This window comes from Mastigoproctus giganteus, chromosome 9 (assembly GCF_048544385.1).
Source record: "Mastigoproctus giganteus isolate SK-2022 chromosome 9, ASM4854438v1, whole genome shotgun sequence".
NCBI lineage: Eukaryota > Metazoa > Arthropoda > Arachnida > Uropygi > Thelyphonidae > Mastigoproctus > Mastigoproctus giganteus.
In genome coordinates, this window is record NC_143583.1 from 153,616,622 (window position 1) to 153,640,493 (window position 23,872).

General features: G+C 37.6%; 1 protein-coding gene across 1 annotated transcript in view; it reads left to right on the forward strand.

Moving 5' to 3' along the window:
• fab1 (1-phosphatidylinositol 3-phosphate 5-kinase fab1) overlaps nt 1-23,872 on the forward strand; it is an 809,612-nt gene that overhangs the window by 75,337 nt on the left and 710,403 nt on the right. Inside the window, exons 6-7 of the mRNA XM_090380831.1 lie at nt 2,271-2,358; nt 13,865-14,022. Of these exons, the coding sequence (XP_090236957.1) occupies nt 2,271-2,358; nt 13,865-14,022 (246 nt within the window). The remainder of the gene's footprint in view (nt 1-2,270; nt 2,359-13,864; nt 14,023-23,872) is intronic.

The window sequence follows — 23,872 nt, forward strand, 5'->3', positions numbered from 1 at the left end:
TCCTGCATTTATCCTTTTTCAGTGATGCATTACATATTATGTATGAACTTTCACTTCTGTATCTAAGGTATCAGGATGATATCCTTTGTGTTTGTCTTTTTTCAGCAATGCATTCTCATCTAAGTAAACCAGTACCCTCAGAAGGAGAGTGTGCAGTCCATATGGAATGGCCAGCAAACTTCTTAGACCTCAATCCATTAGAGCATGTTAGCAAGTGGAAAAGATCAGTCACATCTCACCTTCCAGAAACCACACCACGAAATCCAATTGGGAAACATGTTGCTCTTCATTTTCAGCATATGAAGAATTGATGTTATGTCCATATTGCTACCTACAGAGATCAAATGCCTCATTAGTTGTATATCTGTGGATTATTGACACAAAATTCATGAGTGACCAAAAATTGTGCGCATGCAATTTTTGATCATTTTTGAAAACTCTTGAATTTTGTAATTTCAGACTGAAATTTTTTCAACTTTGTGTGTTGTTAAGGCATTAAGACACTTTAAATCACATCTGTCTTATGCTTGGTCATATCTAATAAAAAGTTTTTTTATTAATTTATGGTTTTTTTTTTATCACAAATGTATATCATTCTTGGACACATTTCTTTTATTAAAAACGCACGTGATGAAAGAAAATGGTGAATGCAGGGATAAATAATATAAGTAAACATAAGCTACATCTAAATTTTTTAATGTTCTTGTAATATTTTAGCAACACATTTAACTGACCAGATATTTTGTGCCAAAATATCTGGTCAGTTAAATCTTTGCCTTTTACTTCTGTGGAACATTAATACAACATTAATAAAACTGGTAATATTAACAGTTGAACATTAATAACAGTTCAGTGCAAATGCACTACAATTTCATCCTAAAAGTACAAAACAGCACGATGAAATAAAGGCATGTAAGGAATCCTGTAATTACTGTCACGTGATATGGGGAGCTAGAGTTCTGGCCTGTTGTTCCACTATCTTGAGTTGTGAAATGTCTACAGGAGAAAGCCCATACTTTGCAGACAACATTGCCAAATTCTTTGGGGGTGGGTAATAACGTGGGAATCTGCTCAGATTGCTTGCCCTTTGATTACTGTGAGATATACATGTATGTCTATATCTATTGCTGCAATTATTTTGCTGTTTGTTCAGTGTTCTCTGAATTTTCTTGGTTATTCCTTTGGTAAAGTCTGACAGAGGCTGTGAGTGGGTCTGTAATCTTCTTGTAGTATAGTTTTGACTACTTTGGAATAGGGTAAGCCATGCATGGGGGGAGTAAGGCAAAATGATTACTCTGACAATGTTTCTATTGGTGATGTTTTTCTATAGTCTTGATGAATATGGAAGACTTTTATAAAGTTTTTCCTTTTTCACTGTTGCATTACATTTAAGATTGGCGCCTCCATAGCTATGTGGGCAGGAGCAGCAGTGTGTAGCACATGCTTCTTGATTGGACCGAGGTTCGAGCCCATGACCACCAAATATGGAGGATGCGGAAAGGTCAGGAAATGACCATTTGCATATCCCTGGAGCAATATGGCCTTAGTTGCTAATGCTCCTAAAAACCAAACAACAAACAAACAAACATTTAAGATTAAGTTCTTTTATCTAGAATCTATAGTTCTCATTAATAGTGTTATGGGCTATATTGCTTTGATTAATATTCCCTCTGGTGGTATGATGCACATGATCATTGCGTGTGCCGTGCATGCAAATACTTATGTACTCTGTGTTTTTAGGTTGAAGATGTTGTGCCTTTGTACTGCAATATTATTAATTAATTTTTCTTTGTTGGATATTATATATTTTACCATGGAAGGAGGAAGAGGACCTCCAAGACAATTTGTCAGTTTAATGTATTGTTAAAATGTATTTAATTTAAATACACATTTATTTAATGTGTATTTAAAATATTAATCTCAGTTATGAAAAAGCTACTAAGTGCAGTGTGTTTACTTATGAAATATTATTCATACTTTATTCATAATAATTATTCATAATTATTCATACTTTACAAGTTATATGTTGGTGAAATAGGTAGTTTTTTAATTATTATTGGGAAACCAAACTTGCTATGCAGGTATGTACATAAGTAGCATGTTGGTTTTTCACTGAGCAGATATCTTTACTGATATCTACTCAAAATTAATCGTTTTGATGATTGGGTTTCCTAGTAGCTTATATCTATATTATAAACTAGGTATACTGAATAAGATATTTTTATTATCATGGAATAGATAATTGAATTGCTTGAATTCATTTTCTGTAGGTCTAATAGAATTGATGTAGGAGATTATTCCTCACCCAGTCTCTCTGCCCTTGGAACAATTTCATCAGATAAGAGAGTTGCTGTTCAGGTGCTTTAATTTTTAATGCTCAAAGTTTAAATTTTGTATACTGACCTAATATTTTAGATATGTATGATAGTCTGAATTTAGTTCAATTCAGTATATATAATAATCACTGCTTCCTGAATTGCACTGTCACTGATCTTACAACTATGATGTAAATACAAGTTTTTTTTATTTTTATGTCCTGATTCTGTGATATTTTGCAAGTCACTTGTGTATAGAATATTTATGCTATTGTGATTCTCAATGCACAAGTCTTTATTATTATTATTTATTGTTCCAGAGTGTGGGAGTTGCAGAAATTTATTCTTTTAGAGGTCTTCAGTTGTAAACTATTACATTTCAGACACCTTTTAACATGTATTGGCACATCCCAAATGTTTTTATATATAAGCTCCTGCTTGCTACTAGTCCTGCAGGCCATGCTTGTCAATTTTGGCTGACCAACTGAGTTTGGTAAGCTTGAGTGTATTCTCTATCATTTTGTGACATTTAGTGTCAAGGTCAATCTGAGAGATTGTTTGTTTCTTTGTTGTTTTGGTTTTTAGGAGCATTAGCAACTAAGGCCATTTTGCTCTGGGAATATGCGGTGGTCATTCCCTGACCTTTCCGCATCCTCCGTATTTGGTGGTGACAGGCTTGAACCCTGGTCAAATCAAGAAGCTTGTGTAATGCACTGCTGCTCCTTCCCACCTAGCTACGGAGGTGCCCTGAGAGATTGAATCGTCATGGATGTCATCAAAGGAAATTTTTTGATATGCTTATGGGGATGGTGTTTCATGATAGACTATTCTACAGATTCATTGATTCTGGTTCATAGTGGGGTGGGGAGGACGTGCCACAGTTTGAACACAGTTGGAGTAAAAAGGTATATGGCAGACCAATGAATATTTTAACTTTTGGGTTGAGTTCTGCATTGTAACAATGCAGAAGAATCTCCAAAGATCTTTTATGGGGGTGGAAGCTTCCATTAGGACTTTTTCAGAAGAAGTAGATTTCAGAGATTCATTTTAAAACTAGCAACATTTTACTTATTTGTCTTCCTATTCTCACAGTTAATCAGCAATAGCTTAGTTAACTTTTGTCATTGCAATGTGACCATAATCTTATGAATTTTTACTCTAATTGTTTATAATTCATCAGTACTTGAGGTTTTGTTTTTAACTTTAATTCTAAAGGATATATTTTAATATGAGTGACAAATCTTTTGCAGCAATTGTTTTTTTTTTTTTTTTTTTCATATGAGTCTTTTGCATCTGTTGAGGTACGTACCTACCCCAAATGGGTTCAACACATAAATTCTATAATTTTTACTCTATCTAGAGTGTTGAAACTCGCTATAGCTGGAGCCAGAACTGTTTTCTTCAATTTTCCTACTTCAGTTTTCAGAAATTTTTATTCAATTTCACGCAAACAAAACAAAAATGTGACATCAAGTGTGTATTTTTTTAAGCTTTTTACTAGCCTAGGACTTATGAAACATGATACTTGATTCGTTTGTTGTTTTAGAGAGAGCACGCACCTCTGTTTACAGAGGGGAGTTTTGTTTATGGAGCGAGGCTTGAGAACACTTCACTCCAGCATTGCATCAGTTCTCCGTACAGCTTTATCGAGAAGGAAAAAAACAAACAAAAGAAAAACGGCAGCTACTGTTAGTTGCCGTAAGAAACAATAAAGCTAAACAGTAATAACAATTGTTTCTGAAAAGTGAAAAGATCGTGTTTCCTTTCTTCAATGTCTATTGGTGCAATGTTAGTAGGTGCTACTAACAGAATATCAAGAAAATTCATCTATTTGAAACTACAGAAACTGATAACACTGCAGTATGCATTTGATAAAAAAAAAGTTTGCTCTATTGTAATTGTTTTTAGGGAACAATATTGGAACAGCAGTTTCTTGGATGTATATTTGATCTTCTAATGAAATTTAAAGAAAATATTTCTATTGATAGCCGCGTTATAAATTTCGAAAACTGGTGTGCAAAAGAAGAAAAAACAATCATCTGCTATGAATAATAGATTGTTTCTTGAAATGTGTATTGTTCACAAACCTGCAATATTTTCAAACGATACAAAGCTAATGGATTACGGCTAACTGGCTGTTCGCCGACCGGGCTAGCCGGGTGGGTAAAGTGCCTGCCTAGCAACCCAAAGGTCGCGGGTTTGAATCCCACCTTGGGCTTGGATCAAAGTATTGCAAAACCTTGGGAGGTGCATTATGGCCACAGAAGCTGATGCGCCAACAACTACCAAAAAAAAAAAAAAAACTGGCTGTTCAAAAAGTAGTTAGAAAATATATCCTTGGTATGCATTTGATGTTATCACAAAGGGAGAAATTCTGTTTTTGTACACAGGCCGAATAAATTCACCATCCACGGTCATATGCTGTTCTGAGCTGCAATAAATAGATTTACTCCCTATCTCTTCTTTTGTTTTACTGTGGGAAGATTATTTTACACAATCAAGCCGGTGATTACTAAATGTGGTGCTGTTTCTTGTATTCTCTGTCTCTGTCTATCTTGGGATCTCCTCTGATCATGTGGTGGTCTGGAGTAAAAACTGAAAATTTGTTTGTCAGAATGCTGCCCACCAATGGCACCAATTATCAACTCTTTTACTGTCCTTCTAATTTACATTGTGTTCAGATAATCCACTTTGGGAAAATTTGAAAGTGCTACATCAATTAGAAGAAAAAACTGTTTCCCCCAACATAACGAATTACTTTAGGTACAATAAAGGACTCCTACTGATAATTTTACTGGAAGGAAGTATCCACAATAAAACATCTGTACAATGTGAAAACATGCGGTCACTCAAAAGAAAGTAACCTTAGTCATTTGCATTCAAGGACAAACTATACAACAATGTTTGAAATTTATAATGCAGTTCACTCGCTAATATTTCCTGGGGGATTATTGCAAAATATTGTTCCCTAAAACAATTACAGTAAAGCAAAGTGTTTCTTTATCAAATGCTCACCAGACCAAAATCGGACTTATAAGAACTTCAGCATCCTAGGATGAAGCTAACTTAGAGCTATAATGCAAAATATTGTTAGAAAGTAAAAATGCAAAATATTTTAATAGGGCAATAATGCAAAATATTGTTCTCTAAAACAATTACAGTAAAGCAAAGTGTTTTTTTTTTTTTTTTTATCAAATTCGCACCAGATTAAAATCTGACTTATTAGAACTTTGGCATCCTAGAATAAAGCTGACTTAGAACTTTAGCATCTGTTGAGAAACTGACTGCAATAAAGATATAGACTTATTAGAACAGCCACATCCTCAATGAAACTGACTTATTAGAACTTCAGCATCTATGATGAAAGTTACAGCTCTGTACCTTTGACAATCTCCTGGTCTTCTCCTGAACCACAAGAGTATTTTTATTTCTTTCTCTCTGTCTCTCTTTCCCTAGGGTTGGACTAGAAAGGCTGAACTCCTTCCCCTAAGGAGTTTTTTCCCCCAAGTGAATGAAGGGAACTGGAAATTTCAGGAAAATGAACCCTGTTTCCCTTCATTTGGTAAACAGCTACTCTTTCAGTGCAAGAGAAGTGAAATTACAATTGCAGCTCAGAATGAAATTCAAACATCCAAACATATGGCACTTTATGGTGAATTTTTCTGGCATATGTGTGTGATAATGAAAATAGAATTTTTCCCTTAATTTTTTAATGGTATCAAATGCATATCAAGGAAATATTGAAGTATTCAGTAACAATTACTTACAATTTCCCAATCCATTACTCGTAGCGTATTTTTTTCTTTGTTTGCACAGTAGGTGAGATGTATGCAAAGTTCCTTCGACATCAGTTTTCAAAGTCAGAATAGAAATATTTTCTTAATTTCATTAGAAGATCAAATATACATCCACTGCTGTTCCGATACAGTCTTCTAAAAACAATTACAATAAAGCGAACTTTTTTTTATCAAATGCACATTGTAGTGATCAGTTTTTCCCATTTCCATTGTGGCTTCCGATAGATGAATTTCCTCGATTTTCAGTGAGTAGATACAAAGATACAATATATATTGAAGAAGGGAATGCGGTCTTTTTTCTTTTTCAAAACAAATTGTTGCGATTCTTTTTTTCTTCTTTTGCGCACCAGTTTTTGAAGTTTATAATGCAGCTATCAGTAGAAATATTTTCTGGAAATTTCGTTAGAAGATAAAATATACATTTAGAAAACATCCTGCACACCAATATTGTTGGCTACAACAATTATGTAAAGCAATAAAGCAAAGTATTGTTAGAAAGTAAAAATGCAAAATATTGTTCCCTAAAACAATTACAGTAAAGAAAAGTGGTTTTTTTTTTGGTTTTTTTATCAAATGAGTATTGTGTGTTATCAGTTTTACGACAATTTTTTTTCCATTTCCAATGTGGCTTCCAATAGATGAATTTCCTTGATTTTTTTGTTAGTAGATACAATACATATTGAAGAAAGGAAATATGATAGTTTTGTTTTTCAAAAACAATTTGTTGCAATTCTTTCGTACAACAATTACATAAAGCAATAAAGCAAAATATTGTAACAGAGCTATAATGCAAAATATTGTTTGAAAGTAATGATGCTCAACTGTTTGTTTTCCAAGAAAGTTGCTTACATGTTTATTTTCTTCTTGGATCACCTTGGTAACACTAATGACATGAGCTTGACCAGTGAGTTATGGCTCTGTGTGTGTTGATTCATTTTAGTCAGTGGCACTGCGATGGTGCACGAATTTCAAACGAATGCAGTGAAGCATTATATAATCATTATATAAAGTGAAAGGCCGCTGTTTTTTGCGGTCAGAATTACATAAAATGATATGTGATTGTACATTTTTGCTGTATTCGAGTGAATTAATAGTTTTTGCTGCAATTTAAAGGACCAAAGAATATATTTCTGTTTATGTATATTGGAAGTTTCAATTTTGTAAATTGAGTAGAAATTATGAAAATGATTAGTTTTTTTCAGGGGGAAAATTTTTCAAATTAGGGTTAAAAATTGATGTTTTTATTAAGACATTTGTCATAATCAGTGCATGGTCATCTGGGCTATAATTGTTGTTTGATTTAAACCACTGATTTTCCTGCTTTTACAGGCTCAGCTGTTGTAAGTTCTGTGAAGATATCCCAATTTGCTTTCTTTATGTTATATCCTTTGATATCCAACACGGATTGCCGACCGGGCTAGCCGAGTGGGTAAAGTACCTGCCCGGCAACCCAAAGGTCGCGGGTTCGATTCCCGCCTCGGGCTTGGATCAAAGTACTGCAAAAACCTTGGGAGGTGCAATATGGCCACAGAAGCCGATGCGCCAACAACTACCAAATCAAAAAAAAAAAAAAACCAACACGGATTGTTGGGCTGTTTGTAACTGTTTATTTAGTTTGAAAGTAATTGCCCTATGATCTGATGTGGGTCAGGCTGGCTAGACACACCAGTCTGTAATTTTATAAGCTATTGAATTTGTAGCAAGAATGACTTCAAGGTCACTCTCCCACATGGTACTGCTAAAAGTTAGCAGGTTATTTGGCCGATTTGAAATATGGAGGTAACTATGTATTCAGTAAGTATCTGGCCATTATGTGTGTACCTGCTCTGTCTTCCGCACTGCTGTACCATAAGGTTGACCAGCAGTTGACATCATTACACAATAATGTTAGCATTAGGTAGCAAATCTGTAACTACATGTAGATATTCAATAGTGTGATTTATATCTTCATATGGTCTGCAGTAAAGTGAAATAATATAAAACTGTCCCACAGTTTTATGTTATTTGTAGAATAGATGTGCAGAAATTTGCCTTTAGCCAGCGGTGGTTAATTGCTGGAACGAACTTCCATCTGTTGTGGAAGTTGATAGGTTAAATAAATTTAAGGAGGAACTGGACAAACATTTAGAGGGAATGGTTGGTGAATTTTTTTTTTTTTTTTTTGGCTGATGCTGCATAAGCTGATACACTTCTTTCTTGCATCACATGCCACTACTACTACTACAGCACTGGTGATATGGACATAAACTGCCAATGTGGAGCAGAGGTGACCCACCTTTGTGCCTGTAAGGTCAGTGTTTTTAACTACAGGCAGTTCTCGATTTATGAGTTTTCGCTCTACAAGTTAACGGGTTTACGAGTTTTTTTTCTCAAAGTATCAAGTATCAACAAAATCAAAAATATGAGCATTAATTGCAAAAAATGAATGTTAAACATTCATAAATACCGCATTTCAAACCACACGTGTGGTTATACAGTGTACCGTGCTTTATGATATTAATCCGTTACCATTGTATCGTGAAAATATCATAATATGAACCCAATAACACATTGTTTTTTTGTAATTCATTCGCCCTCGGAAGTTCAAATTTTTGCTATATAACTCCGTAAAAGGTTGTTTTTATAGTGTAAATTGTATTAGTTACCAATTAAAATCATTAAACACACTACACTTTCATCATTATCATATGTTATAAGAACCAATTTTGAACGGCTTTGTGATATTTTTCTAAAGCACATTTCTGGAAGTCACGACCATAAAACAATAAAAACAATTTGCACTTTCTGGTTTATTGGGCTTTTCTGTTACTGTAAGCAATTATAAACGGGTAGTAAACTCAATGTTATTGCATTTGTGAAAATACTGATAGCTGGAATTGTGGGTTTTTACCTTATTATGGTGAAATGTGTTTGCCTTTTACTGAAATCTTCAATCGTATAAAAAAACATAAATTTTCAGAATCTTCTCTTCATTCCTTTTTTTTTTTAAGCTTTGTAAACTTGTTACTCAGCGCAAATCGTGTTAATTGCAATTTGTGCATTCTGTTAAAAAATGCTTATGCATGGTATTGAAATTTATAAAGAAAAGAGAAGATTATCTTGGACATAAACGCCTCTTGAAGCATTTCTGAAGAAGACGACTCCTTGTGCAAAAAACCAACGAGTGCCGAGCCAATAATGAGTGATCAACAAGTGTGCATTTAGTCGATGATGATGAAGAATAAACATTCTTTAACATTTGTAAGTCATAAATAATCTCTATTATTATAATTTGCTTGATTTCACAGGCTACGTTTTCATTTCTTTGGATAAATCAGTCATTGTTTAAACATAAACTAATTAGCTAACTAATTTCATTGTTGATAACGTAACCCCTATTTTTAACATTATGTCTATGGGAAATAAATTACTGCTTTACGAGTTTTCACTTTACGAGTGCCCACTAGGAACGAATTAACTCAAAGTCACAATATTAGTGACAGATGATCTGTCACTAATATTGGCAGCTGGCTCAAGGGCTCAACTTGAAACCTATGCAAATCGTGCCCTCACCACCGTTATAGACTGGATATGACTCCACCACCTCACAATATCACCCACAAAATCTCAGTCCATCTTGCTAAAAGGCTCCCTGGTGCCAACAAGACCACCACAGATCAAGATCCATGGTAATGCCATGGATAAAGTCAAACTTGTCACTGAGGCGCCTCCGTAGCCAGGTGGGAAGGAGCAATAGTGCGTAGCACACGCTTCTTGATTAGACCGGGGTTCGAGCCTGTCACCACCAAATACGGAATGATGCGGAAAGGTCAGGGAATGATCACAGCATATTCCCGGAGCAATATGGCCTTAGTTGCTAATGCTCCTAAAAACCAAACAACAAACAAACAAACTTGTCACTGAATTAAAGCATCTAGGAATAATAATAGATAAGAACCTATCCTTCCTCCCTCACCTGAACTATATACAAAGAAAGATCAGGACCTACACAGCAATGGTGGCCAGGGTGACCTACCGAGACTGTGGGTTGAAAAAACGCTCACTGGCTCTCTTTTATAAAGCCGTATTCATTCCCGCAATCACTTACACCTCTGGCGTGTGGTTTCACAAGGCCTCCACCGCAGTCAATAAGAGAAAATTAGAGTCCATTCACAGGCCAAAATTCTTCTTAATATGACCAGGGCGTGTAACACGGTTAGCTTGCATGCACACACGCACTGCAGGTACTGGCAAGGGTGCTACCCCTTGACCTGGAGGTCACGTGTGTTGGAATGCTCTACTAACTCAGTAGGGACAAACCCACTACCTATACTGACCATACAACAGATCCATTAAGCAACAGACCCAGCGAGAAAAGAAGACTTCTGACCTACCTACAACAAATTTGGCAGGAGAGGTGGACAACCTCCACCAAAGGAGAAATAACTCGACAATTTATACCGGGCATTGACAGAGTATTTCCCAATCAAACCTGACCTGGTTTTCACCAGGACTACAAACTACCTATCTTTTAACTGGACATGCCACCATCTGCAGCAAACTCACCATGCTAGGCATCGAAAACAACCCCCTATGTGCATGTGGCTCCCAAAAAACCTGGGACCACTTGTAAGGGAATGACCACCGCATATCCCTGGAGCAATATGGCCTTAGTTGCTAATGTGCCTAAAAACCAAATAACAAACAACAAGAAGTTATCTGTATGAAAATCTCCAAACCCATCTCATCACTCAGCTCCAGTACAATCCCAGGAACCAGGAACACTGCCTACTTGATGACGAACAGAACTGCAAACCATTCACAAAGTTTGCGTAAGACTTGTTCACAAGGCGTAGAACCCTACCGCAACCAAGAAACTTGGCAACCACTTAGCATGACCAGAACAACCTCATCACTACGAGCCCTGCACTGAACCTCAGCCTGAACAGCAACACTGGCAAAACTGAATAAGAAGCAACCACTATCCTGTTACCGGAAAAAAAAAAAAAAAATCTGATCACAAAACTGAACAGACTCTTCGCTTCCTCTACAAAGATTCGATGTAACAAATACTACACTAGACACTCTCCCATCAGGACCAAAACTACATGTAACTAACTGTGCTGGTTGAAGCCAAAACTGATGTCTCATCTTTCTCTTATCACGATAAGACAAGACACACACCGAAACTGACTCTCTAATCAGACCACAGCTATTCTGCCACCTTGTCAGTTGACAGCCCTGGCTGGACACCTTGTGAAAATCAAAACTTTGAATGCAGCTAAGCTGTCACCTCGCCAGTTGGCGATCTGGGTAGGGCACCTAGCCTTACCCACTTTCTTACCCTATCCTGGTGGGGGAGGGGATGATCTGTTGTCTCCTTCCTTCCCTTCCACCCCACCACTTTCTCCTGGTGGGGCATGGGCATGCCCCACTGGAAATCATTGGAGTCATCTTCTCTTTCGTCTCCATACTTCTGACTTTCCCCCCCAGCCTTCAGTCTCTCTCCCCTACTCTTGTCTGTACACTAGTGCACGTGCTACACATTCAAATTTAAATTTGACAAAATTAAACTGTGTTCACCAGGCTTTTCCAATTCTAGTGTTATCTCCCCAATTTTTTTTTTTTTTTTTTAGGCACTAGCCACTGAAATCTCAGGAAATTAGATGGCAGGGCCTGCTAGAGTAAAACAAATTACTGGTGCACCTGGTCTGCCTCCACGGGACTTAGTGTAGGCAACGTTGGGACCCACCAGGGTCTCAGCGGCTAAATGGCCAGAAGAACAATGGTACACGACACTACACACCACAATATCCATACACTTGTAAATCTGTGGCCTGTACAGTGTACTGTATCACACGGCAATGTAAACTACGCGATGGGGGAACCCCTGGTGCCGTTAGACCTTAAACACACTATACACTATTATAAAGAATTCCAGTGACCCAGAACCATTCTATTTATAACCCAAGACTACGGGTCATCAATTCAAATTACTGGGGTTGAGGTTTAGATTAGATTGCAGGAAGTTTTCTTTCAGCCAGTGAGTCATTAATTGTTGAACAAGTTGTCCTTGCAGGTAGTTGAGGCCGACAGTATGAATAAATTCAAAGATCAACTGAATAGTTACCTGTGTGAGGAGGGAAGCATATAATTTGTACTTTCTTATCTACTTGCTTTTTTTTTCTTTTTTTTTTTTTGCCAGTGCAGCAAAAGCCTGTGGCTTCTCTGTACTATATGGCAAATACTGATACTGTTACTGTTATCCCTCCCACCATCAGATTCATGAGCAAAGTGGCAACAGAGGGCAAGTGAGTGACTGTAGTGACATATTAGTACAATAAAGACTGCAGACTATGAGAAATCTGCTGTGGCTGAACACTTCTGGGAAGAGAACCACCAAATTTCTCCAGGTGATGCTATCATCGTTGGTCATTCATTCGCATAGGTATTGGAATTGGAAAGGCTTGAGTGCTTGCAGATTTGTTCTTTGGAACATAATACCATCAATAGAGATAGGGGATGGGATGAACGGTTCCGCCTGGCACGCTCTCAAGCCATTTATAGTCTCCATGTATGTGTAGAGGATAATGCCCATGCTCCTACAGTAACATGTGCTGTGAGCCGTGATCCTGCTGATGTTATTTAAGGATGTGCCGTGACAGTTAAGTTTTACTGTTGATAATGGAGGTGGTCGCCTTTGAAATTATTGCTTTTAATTTTGTATATTTTAATTTTATATTTTTTAATTTTATTGCTTTTAACTCTACAGTTGTCAGTGTATTTTTTTTTTACAACAAAATTTTACCTCTCTTATTTTATTATTATTTTAATAAAGTTTCAGTTATAGATGATTGGTGTATTCCATTGCCGTTATTATGAGTGTATTGGATAGCCCTGTCAAGGCATGCTTTAATTGACCCTTTAATATGCACAGTGGTATGTGCATGTTTTAGAATGACTTTATCACAGCTAATAGTAATTCGACTTCCCTTGGACACCCAGTAGTTTGTAGGACAATGCTACACCATTACAGCTAATGTCATTTGATTTTTTTGCATACTGTTTTAGACCCTCGCATATTGTCATGCTGTTATTCTGAATGTCACACTGTAGATATTTTTTGGTTGCTGCTCAGTCCAGTTCTGACTTGAAATCTGCTATTCTCGTGGACTTGTGTTTGTTCAGTTATGTCACAAAATTGATGTGTTATCACATCATTACAATTATTGGCATGTGATATCAACAACTTGTTTGTCAAAACGAAGGATATCTTGACCATGTAAAATAAGAATTGTTTTTAAGAATCTGAGCATGAATGTCACACTGTAGATATTTTTTGGTTGCTGCTCAGTCCAGTTCTGACTGGAAATCTGCTATTCTCGTGGACTTGTGTTTGTTCAGTTATGTCACAAAATTGATGTGTTATCACATCATTACAATTATTGGCATGTGACATCAACAACTTGTTTGTCAAAATGAAGGATATATTGACCGTGTAAAATAAGAATTGTTTTTAAGAATCTGAGCATGAAAATTCATGTCTATAACAATATATAAATGAATTATTTAGGAAACATTTTGTGCACTTTCTTGTAAAATCATTATCAAAACTAAGTACACTGAAATGAGATCTTTTAGAGCAAACAATTACAGATTTAAAAGTACAGCGCTTAATTGCAATCAGAGATTCACTATTTACTGAGTACATACATGGAATAAATTACGTTTTCTAATGTTACTCTGTTTAACATAACATTTTTTCTTTTTTAGGACAGAGTTGCCTTGAGAGAATTATGGGCCCAAATACAACATCCTTCTGTTGGTGCTGATTTTCAAAACCATAGGCATAGACTGAGGACATATGCTAAATGTGTTGCAGGAAGTGAGCTTGTTGATTGGCTAGTTACACAAAACAAAGCTTCAACAAGGTATTCAAATCCATATTTAAAGTTTTAATATAAAGACCTCTATTAATTGTATAAGGATATTCAAACAAAAATTACCGCTGCTGTATTTAACAACAGAAGATTATTTAACTATATTTCATTATAAAGATAAAATCAACATATCTTAGAAGTTGAATGTTTTCTGCTACACCATAAGTTCATTTGAATTTAATGCACATTTATAATTTGAGCCCAGCTGTTTGAACGTTTGAAGAACAATTTTTAGCTTTCAATATATATGAGTTTTATGTAGTTTAAATAAATAAATAAATATAAGTTTATTACTCATAACAATGTATACAAAGTTATTTAGAACTGTTACCCTATATTTACTAATACATTTTTTTTTTATATGTGAACCCCAAACACGAGAGGTATTAGAACCTATAGTACTTAGTACCGTGCTTGGGTTGGAGGTTGAGAAGACGAAAGAAGATATTTGTTGACACTGGACCTGAACTTCTGTAGATTGTAATTTTCAGGAAATATGTATGAAGGAAGGTTGTTCCGGAAAACGGCAGTTGAATGAATAAATGAGGAAGATGAAAAGTTGGTTCTGTGGGTTTGAAGTTGGACGGTAAATGGATGTTGGCTGGTGGTAGCACGTGTTCGGACAGTTTTGAAAGAGAGAGCGGGAATTATAGAAGCCAATTCAGAAGAACAGTGCCCATGGAAATATCTGTAGAAGAGGCATGCAGCAGAAACAGTGCGTCTATGAGAAAGCAAGTGGATTAGAGATGAATCATTAATTAACCTAACTGCCCTCTTCTGAATGGAATCAAGAAGCCTGAGAGAAGTTTTGGGGGCACCACCCCAGATGTGGGAACAATATTCCATGGCAGGGCGGATTTGCGATTTATTCAGAGTGAGCAGCTGTTTGGAAGAAAAGTAACGCCTAGAGCGAAAGAGAAAACCAAGTTTTTTAGATGCAGAGGAAGCAATATTTGTAATGTGCTTGTGCCAAGAGAGATTAGAAGTCAGGGTAATCCCCAAAAGAGATATATCATTTTGCCTAGAAATCGGAGTGTCACTAAAGATAAGTGTAGGAGCAGAAGAATCCTTTTTGCGAGATATAAGACAAGACTGAGTTTTTGAAGGGTTGAAATCAACTAAGTTGTCTTTGCACCACTGGAGAATTACCTGAAGATCGGCATTTAAGGAATTGATAGCAGATTTTCGAGAAGTTGAAGCTGGACAAGCAGGATTGAGCAGGACAAGGTTTCTCAAAATGGAAAGTTGAATGCAACGTGCTATCATCGGCAAAACTATGGATAGGATTTCCAGTCAATGAAGAAGGTCATTGATATACAAGAGGAAAAGAGTGGGGGAAAGAACTGAACCTTGGGGGACACCGGCATTAGTGGAGAAGTTAGAAGACAGAGAGCCATCTACCATCACCCTCAGTGAACGATCAGAGAGAAAACTGGATAACCAATTACTAAAAACAGTTGGCAAACCATAAGATGGAAGCTTGTTTAGAAGACCTTTATGCCAAACACGATCAAAAGCCTTTGAGATGTCAAGAGCAACTACTTGTGTTTCACCGAACCTTTCCATTGAATTAGTCCATAAATGGGTAACATAAGCCAGAATATCACCAGTGGATCGACACTGACGGAATCCATACTGGTGATCATTGATCAGACGGAAGGTTTCTAGATAGTTTAAGAGTTGGCGGTTAATTGATTTCTCCATTACTTTAGAAAGAGTAGAAGTAATTGCAATGGGACGATAATTGGAGGGGAGGGATTTGTCACCCTTTTTAGGAACTGGCTGGATATGAAAAAATTTCCAAGCAGAAGGAAAAACACCTTTGGAATAAGAAAGTGAAAAAAGGCGGCAAAGAATAGGAGTAAGTTCAGGAGCACAGGTTTTGAAAACAAGTGGAGAAATACCATCAGGACCTAGTGCTTTCTTAGCATCAAGATCCTTCTGATATCCTTTTGACGGAAGACCACAGGAGGCATTGAATGGAGCATGTTGGGAATGGTGGGAGGTGTTTTACGAAGATCATTAATACATGAGCTGGAAGAAAAATGGGATGCTAGCAGGTCAGCTTTATCCTTGGCTGAAGTGACAACAGAACCATCTGGTTTGGACAGAGGTGGGAGCAGAGATGGGCACAAGTTGCGGCCAATAGCTTTGGTAAGAGACCAGAATGCTTGGCTACCATTAGGGCAAGAAGCAAGTTTTCTACTCTTAGCCTGTTCAAACTCTAGTTTGGACTGATTAATAACTGCTTTACAATTGTTGCGAGCTTTGGTGTAGGCAGAAAATGAAACTGAAGAATTAGAAACAAGCCAATTACGATATGCAACATTCTTTTCTTGGACAGCCTTAGCACATTTATTGGAAAACCAAGGTTTAGATAAAGGACGAGATTTTAAAGTGGAGTGTGGGATAAAGGATTCCATTCCTGCAAGAATAATTTCACTGACACGATCTGAGCAAACGTTGACATCAGAAGTTTTGAAACAGTAATCCGACCAAGGAAAAGAAGAAAAGAAGTCTCGCAGGTCATCCCATTTTGCATTCTTGTAATGCCAAACAACACGAGGTTGGGAATAGCCATGAGATAAAGGTTCCATTGGAGAAGAGACGATCATCAAGTTGTGATCTGAAGTCCTAGAGGACCTCTCACTTCAACCGTGTACTTAGAAGGGTTGTTTGTGAGAAAAAGATCAAGCGTATTGGCTGTATGATTAGGATTGTCCGGTATTCTTGTAGGTAAATGAACAATCTGTGCTAGGTCATTAGTAATTGCAAAAGCCTCAGCATCTCGACCTGCTGGGTCGGTGTGACTAGAAAACGGAAGCCAGCTGGAGTTGTGAACATTAAAATCACCAAGGAAAATTACCTCACTCTTAGGAAAGTTGGACTGGAGAAAGTCAAGTTGCAAAGAGAGGAAGTCAAAGAGCTCCAAATGATTATTGGAGTTGGGAGAACGGTAGAGACAACATATGAATTTGACACAATGAGGTAGAGAGATTTTAAGCCAGAGAACATCAAAGAGAAGAGATTCCAAATTGCCAAGTCTCTGACAGGGAATATCAGAACGGACATATGCACAAGTACCACCTTTGAGGCGAAAGGAATCACACAGCGAATAATTTGGGCATCTGAGATGAGCAGTAGTTGAATCAACCGATAACTGAGATTCTGTCAGAAAAAGTACATGGGGTTTGGCAGACTGCGAGTGGAAATGGACATCATTGAGATTAGAATTGAGACCACGTATATTTGTGAAATGAATTAGGAAGTCCTTGGGAGGTTTAGATCTTTTCGCAGATAAGCTTGCTCTATTAGTTTGACAATTCATGGTGTATTCAATAGTAAGAAAAAGTGGGTGGGACATGCTGTATGAAGTAATGAAATTTTTGGATATGGCATTCATGTGGTAAGAATATACCCAGATCCTTGACATAACGTGGCCTCGACAATGCTCCCTGCATACACACTACTCGGACTCCCTCCATTCACTATCTGGCAGAGTGGAGGTAGCAAGATTATACACTGGCTGATCCGGAAGCCTCCTAGAGAGTTACCAATAGGTTTGGTCCGGTGTACTAACTAGTGGCCGGCCTGCGAACACTGTTTTAGAGCTGTACCCTTGAAATGTGAGGATTATTGGATTTCGCCACGACGTACATCACAACCTCAAAAGTCATCAATCATACTGCATGATGGAAGAGATAGGGAAGGATTGACCGGAACTGAGCTCTAGAGACTAAACATGGGTTCCACCACTTCAAGCCTCCAATAAGCAAAGTGGTGGTATTTCACCGGTTGATGAGAGTCATCTACCACCTAGTACTGCCTGGTAACAAAGAAGGGCGGCGTTCCTCCATGTGGTGTTGGTGCCACACCTCGACCCCTGCTTACGTTGGTTCACACCTGGGTGGTCACCCACCATGTACTTGTGCATGGAGGTTATACCCAGGATTACTAACAGTCCCACCATCGTGAAGGTGCAAGCAGAGGATTTGGCTGTCACAGACCGTCCGGACTTACATGATCAAGGTTGTACAACAAGCTACAGTATACATGAAATACCAACAAAAATCAATAAAGTGGAAAAGCTTGTAAATAAGAGCTTTCTAAATAATTGCCTTTATAACAGTAGAAGAGTTCACATAGCAATAAAAAACAAATACCAAGCAAAGTGCATATAAAAAAATAAGTAAAAAGTTCTTGTTCATTAGTATTAGTATTATTAAAGGAGGTGGCAAAGGAAGTAAGAAAACCCTTGGCCATAATTATGAGAGCTTCCCTGGACTCAGGGGAGGTACACTGGACTGGAGATGTGCAAATGTGACCCCAATCCACAAAGGAGGATCAAAGGGAGACACAGATAATTACAGACCTGTTAGTTTAACTTCTGTTCCAGGGAAATTAATGGAGGCACTGGTTAAAGCAGCATTGCAGGATCATCTAGACAAGACTTCAGTTATAGCTCGGACACAGCATCGGTTTGTTAAAGGGAAGTCTTGTCTGACTAATTTGATTGGATACTATGATGTAGTCACAAAGGAACTGGATGCAAAGTATAACTTTGATATAATATATTTGGATCTGAGAAAAGTCTTTGATACTGTTGCACATGGAAGGTTGCTGCATAAATTGGAGCAGTGTGGCATTGGAGGCAAATTTCTGCTATGTATAAAGGGATGGTTGAGTGGGAGAAGATAGAGAATGGTAATCAATGGACATTGCCCTTCGTGGACTAATGTTATTAGTGGAGTCCCTCAGGGTTCAATGTTGCGTCCATTGTTGTTTTCTGTATTTTTAATGATATTGATGATGGTATATCAGGCTTAATGTCCAAGTTTGCAGACAATACGGAGGTTGTTAATGGCACTAATGACAGTACACTGCTGCAACGGGATCTAGAAAAGTTGAGCAGATGGGATGAGAGGCAACAAATGAAGTTTAACTTTGACAAATGTAAAGTACTACATATGGGAAGCAGTAATCCCAGAGTAACGTATCAACTCTGTGGTACCACACTGAAAGTGGTAGAGAATGAAAAGCCTGGGGGTAATTGTGCAGGCAGATATGAAGTTTTCTGAGCAGTGCAGATGGTCTGTAAGTGTAGCTCATGGTGTCTTGTCAGTGATATACAGGAATTTTTCTAGCAGGGATAAGGATGTGTTATCTCCTTGTATAAGGCAATGGTCAGGCCACACCTTGAGTACTGTATACAGGTCTGGAGACCTCATTTTAAGAAGGATGTAGAGCTGTTGGAACGAGTACAGAGAAGGGCAACAAGGTTAGTAAATGGAACAAAGGGTTGCTCTTACAAAGAAAGACTTAAGTTTCGCAAATTAGAGTGTCTTGAGACTAGGCACCTGCGAGGTGATCTGATTGAGGTGTATTAACCCTTGAATGGTTTGAACATGCTCCATGCAGATGTGATTCTTCCTCTTGCTCAGAATAATCACCTGAGAGGGCATAAATTCAAATTGGGGAAAGACGGTTGTAAGATAGATATGCGGAAGTTTGTCTTTAGCCTGCGGGTGGTTGATTGGGGGAACAAACTTCCATCTGTTGTAGAAATTGATAGCTTAAATAGATTCAAGGCAGAACTTGACAACTATTTGGAGCGAGTGGATGGGTGAAATAAGGGTTTTTTTTTTTTTTTTTTTTGTTTGGCTGATGCTATATAAGCTTGCTTTCTTGCATCATGTGCCTTTGCTAATGCTGATGCTAATTAGTCTGGGCAGTATGGCACAAGGAGGTCCTGGGCTTTTGCTGCATCAGCCAAAAAAAAAACAAAAAAAAACCCACCTATTTAACTTGATCCTCACATTACAGCAGAACTTTGAATTTCCCAAGCTATCAGCCTCAACCACCTATGGGATTAATTTATTCCAATAATTAACAACTTGCTGGCTAAAAGGAAACTTCCTGCAAACCACGCTAAACATCTCTGTCCATTTGAATTTATGGTTCATAGGTTGTGGAATCATTTATAACAGTGAAAATTTCACCTTGTTTTGTTAATTTTACTTTAATCTCTTACAGCTTTGTACACCTCAGTTGAATTTCTAAGGTATCTAGTTTCCAAGCTCTGTAGCCAACATATTCAAAGTTTTTCCTTCTATGAATATCAGTTTGCTGATCCCACCAGGTGCATTGTCCATCTTTGGGCCCTTTCAAGAAGCTTGATGTCTTTTTTAGGTGCAGTCTCTATACCTGGATACAGTTTTGTAAGTGTGGTCTCACAGTAGATTGGACACCACAGGCTCCTTGCCATATGTCTACACTGCTCAGAGAACTTCAAGTCTGACCATATTGTAACTCTCAAATCTTTCTTCCTCTAACATTTTTAGCTCAACACCACCAAGTATGTAAGTTATTTTGGAGTGCTATTCCCCAAGTGTAAATAAGAACTTGCATTTTTCTGTATTAAAAGATAACTGCCACTTTACTGACCATCTCTCTCTCTCTCTCTCTCTCTCTCTCTCTCTCTCTCTCTCTCTCTCTCTCTCGTCTGTCTTCCTGAACAAATTGTGCTTGGTTCTGGTCATTAACTACTCTACTGATCTTGATATCATCTGCAAATTTTGACATCATGCCCTCTCTCCCTACATCAATGTCATTTAAGAAAACCAAAAACAAGAGTGGTCACAGTGCCAGTCCTTTGGAAACCCCACTTCTTATGCTAGCCCAATCTGAGAAATACCCGTTAATCACAACCTCCTGCCTGCAGCCATCCTGCAGTCCATCTAAGAATTTTCTCTGTGAATCCAATATGTTCTAGTTTGCTTACACAGTAACCTTTGAAATGAAACTGAGTCAGATACTTTGCTGAAATCTAAGTAAAAATAGAGGGCATGATGATGTAAAGATTGGCAGAGTAGCTAATGGTCACCGCCAAACAGAGCTTCTTCAGAATGACCTAGATAGACTTCAGGGATGGTCAGAAGAATGACAGCTATGCTTTAATCCAGCAAAGTGTAAAGTATTACACCTGGGGAACAGTAACCCCAAAATAACTTATACACTTGGTGGAGTTGAACTAAAACCAGTAGTGGAGGAAAGGGACTTGGTTGTTACGATACGGTCAGACATGAAGTTCTCCGAGCATTGTAGACAGGTTGCAAGGAAAGCTCATGGTGTCCTATTGATGGTTTATCAAGCAATTGCTAGTAGAGATAAGGACGTCATAATCCCATTATATAAGGCTATTGTTAGACCACATTTGGAATACTGTGTTTCACAGTAGATCATGGAGACCTTACCTAAAGAATGACATTGTGCTTCTTGAAAGGATCCAAAGACGGGTAACTCACCTGGTGAGATTGGCAAAAGGGCATCCATATGAGGAAAGACTTTGAACATGTGAGTTGCAGAGCTTGGAAAGTAGGCACCTTAGAGCAGACTTGATTAAGGTGTTTAAGGCTCTGAGAGGCATAAGTAAAATGAATGAGGATGAATTTTTTACGGTTATAAATGATTCTAGAACTAGGGCCATAATATTTGAAGTAATGGGGGGGGATGTTTAGACTGGATTGCAGGAAGTTTTATTTTAGCCAGCGAGTTATAAATTACTGGAATAAGTTACCAATATGGGTGGTAGAGGCTGACACTTAGGAGAAATTCAAAGATCAGCTGAATTACCTTCGGGAGGAGGAAACCACAGGTTCCCTCCTCCCAAAGGTAATTCAGCTGATCTTTGGTTGTCTATTTCCTTTTCTATTATTAATTATTTATTTTTTAAAATTTTTTTCTTCTTATTATTATTTTATTTATTTATTATTTATTTTTTTTCTTGGCTGGTGCAGCATAAGTCATAGGCTTCCTTGCACCATGTGACACATACTGAACCCTGAGAGACTCCACTGAAACATTAGTCCACGATGAGCAGTGTCCATTGATTACCACTCTCTGTCTTTTTCCACTTGACCATCCCTTTATCCATAGCAGCAATTTGCCTCCAATGCCACACTCCTCCAGTTTGTGCAGCAGTCTTCCATGTGCAACAGTATCAAAAGCCTTTCTAAGATCCAAATATATGATATCAAAGTTATTCCTTGCATCCAGTTCCTTTGTGACCACATCATAGTATCCAATCAAATTGGTCAAGCAAGACTTTCCCTTAACAAAACCATGCTGTGTCCGAGCTATAACTGAAGTTTCGTCTAGATGATCCTGCAGTGCTTCTTTAACCAGTGCCTCCATTAATTTTCCTGGAACAGAAGTTAAACTAACAGGTCTATAATTACTTGTGTTGCTCTTTGATCCTCCTTTGTGAATTGCGGTCACATTTTCACATCTCCAGAAAGATTATCCAGTAAACAAAGTGTACCAAATAAAACCAGAACCAACGCTGTGGCTCTCCAGCTTCCAAAAAAACAGGCGAGATGAAATAATTTTAGGAAGGCTAAGAATTGGGTATACTCACCTCACTCACCTGTATCTATTAATGAATGACAGCACTCCCCAATGCTCATCATGTTATGTACAACTGACTATTCTCATTTAGTAGACTGTCCCCACTTTTTAAATATCTCTTCAAACACCTTTCTGTTTCTTCTGTCCCTAGCCAGGGGTTGGGGGGAGATGTGTGCACAGACGGTAGTAGTAGTGGCATGTGATGCAAGAAAGCAAGTGAATGAGCTTATGCACCATCAGCCAAAAAAAAAAAAAAAAAAAATCACACCATTCCCTACAAATGCCTGTCCAGTTCCTCCTTAAATTTATTTAACCTATCAGCTTCCACAATGACAGATTGAAGTTTGTTCCAGCAATTAACCACCCACTGGCTAAAGGCAAATTTCCGCACATCTATTCTACATCTGTCTTTTCTTAATTTGAATTTATGACCCCTTAGGTTCGTAATCTGAACGAGTGGAGGGATCCCATCAGAATTCAGCGTTCTCAACCCATTCAAAGCCTTATACATCTCAGTCAGATCACCGTGCAGGTGCCTAGTCTACAGCCACTGCAATTTGAAGAACTTAAGCCTCTCTTGGTAAGAGGATCCCTTCATTCCCCTCACCAATCTTGTTGCCCTTCTCTGTACACGCTCAAGCAAATCTACATCCTTCCTAAAATGATAGCCTCGTCAGCCACTGCTGACGAGGCTACTAGGAGACGGTTGTGTTCAAAGCCGCTAAGTGGATTTTTCTTATTTATTGATTTGAAATTATTGTTTTTCTAAAACTTTTGATTTAAATTTAGTAGTATAACATTATTTTGTGATTTTCTGATTAATTTGGTGTAATTATTCTTTACTCGGCCTTGTAATTGCAGAAAAGTATCGGTAAGAGTATCCACGTGTTTGCAACTCCGTTAAACGAGAAGTTCTTTAGCCATATTTAGTCGCTTGATTGAATATTTTTTACATCGAATTATTTCTGTAAGTAGCTTATAGACCTAGTAAGGATCGTTAGTTTATTCTGAATTAAGACAGCAAGATTTGAAAGTTAATTAATACTTAAGTGTCCGTAGATATAAAGTTCGTAAGTTCCCGCCTTTGTGATACAATAGTTATATACCGTACTAGATAGCGTTAGTTGAACTTTGTTAGCAGTTAAATTGTACTTTTAAATAAATACATATAACGACTTAGATTACAAACATAACATAATTAATTATATTTAACATAATTAATAACATAACATAATTAATTAATAAATTAATAGAATCATGACTCAGACCAGAGCAGCAAAGCAAAAGGCTCAAGCTAATGGAAGTGCTGTGGCTCAGAGCAGAACTGAGGGGGGCAGTTGTCCTCTGACTCACAACCTTATAAAATGCACTGTTTGCTTGATGTTTGCAGAGCAATCGGGTACGGGACATGATACTGCCATGGGGGATGTCTTTG